This window comes from Nicotiana attenuata, chromosome 3 (genome assembly GCF_001879085.1).
Source record: "Nicotiana attenuata strain UT chromosome 3, NIATTr2, whole genome shotgun sequence".
Classification (NCBI taxonomy): domain Eukaryota; kingdom Viridiplantae; phylum Streptophyta; class Magnoliopsida; order Solanales; family Solanaceae; genus Nicotiana; species Nicotiana attenuata.
The window spans coordinates 7,257,945-7,258,910 of NC_031991.1; the positions used below are offsets into that span (position 1 = coordinate 7,257,945).

The following is a 966-nucleotide window of genomic DNA, read 5'->3' on the forward strand; positions in this document are numbered from 1 at the left end:
TCGTATACCAAACGCCCTTTTAATCTTTTTTGTACGATCAATTCTAATTTGTCAAATTGATTTTTCACGTAAAAGATATTTACAGATCGTATCTCAACTTGTAGGAATATATTAGGTTGTTGTTGTATCTCAACTATTTTTTTTTCAGTAAGAGATATGCTGTGGGTACATGTTCAAAACCCCAATCATCTTTCATTATTTACCACAGTCTAAAATTCTCAGTCAGAGAAGGCTGCTTGCTTAGGTTGAAGATTAACCAAGATTTCTCAATCCAAGAAGATAACAAGATCAAAGAAAGTAGTGGAGTTCAGCTTCTACTTTTATCATTTTACTCTAGTTATTTCTTTTGTCTATCTATACATCTCTATGAAAAGTAATTAAAGGTTAACTGGAGAGAGTAGGGAAGGAGAAAATAAAATAAAAAACATAAATATTGAAGGGAAATAGATAAAGAAAGATTATATAAGCTTAGATAGCTAACTAAAATTAAGTACTACTTTTTTTTCCATCTTATTCTTGTCGAGGGCGCGCAAGCCAGAGAGAGCTGAGAGCTCGAAGCCGATGAAAATATTCAGCGATTGCCAGAAAACACCTAGCGGCTTGACGAGTTGTGAGCAATTGATGCAGCCGATGAATTGTTTGGTGCCTCAAATTATCTGCCTGTAAGTGAAAAATAAACATTCATTTATTCTCCAATGTTTTTAATTTAAATTTTTTCAAGAATTAGTTTATTCAAGATAATTGTAGGTGAAATTAAATAAGCAAATAAGTAAGAAGTCATGCGTATACGTTTGACTTTTGAGGGGATTACTTTATTCTTTTATTTAAGAGTTTAATATTGTCAAGGAGTTCAGAAATATGTGGCAATCCTATAATCTTCTGACTTTGGTAGTGATTGATTTGATTGTCAAATGGACTATAAACATACTTTAATATTTCATAATTTAAGATTTATAAAACTCCACC

General features: G+C 31.4%; 1 protein-coding gene across 1 annotated transcript in view; it reads right to left on the reverse strand.

Annotated features, from left to right (window-relative positions):
* LOC109223265 (transcription factor TGA2.3-like) overlaps positions 246-966 on the reverse strand; it is a 7,761-nt gene continuing 7,040 nt past the window's right edge. Inside the window, exon 11 of the mRNA XM_019387505.1 lies at positions 246-660. Within this exon, the coding sequence (XP_019243050.1) occupies positions 511-660 (150 nt within the window). The 3' untranslated portion in view covers positions 246-510. The remainder of the gene's footprint in view (positions 661-966) is intronic.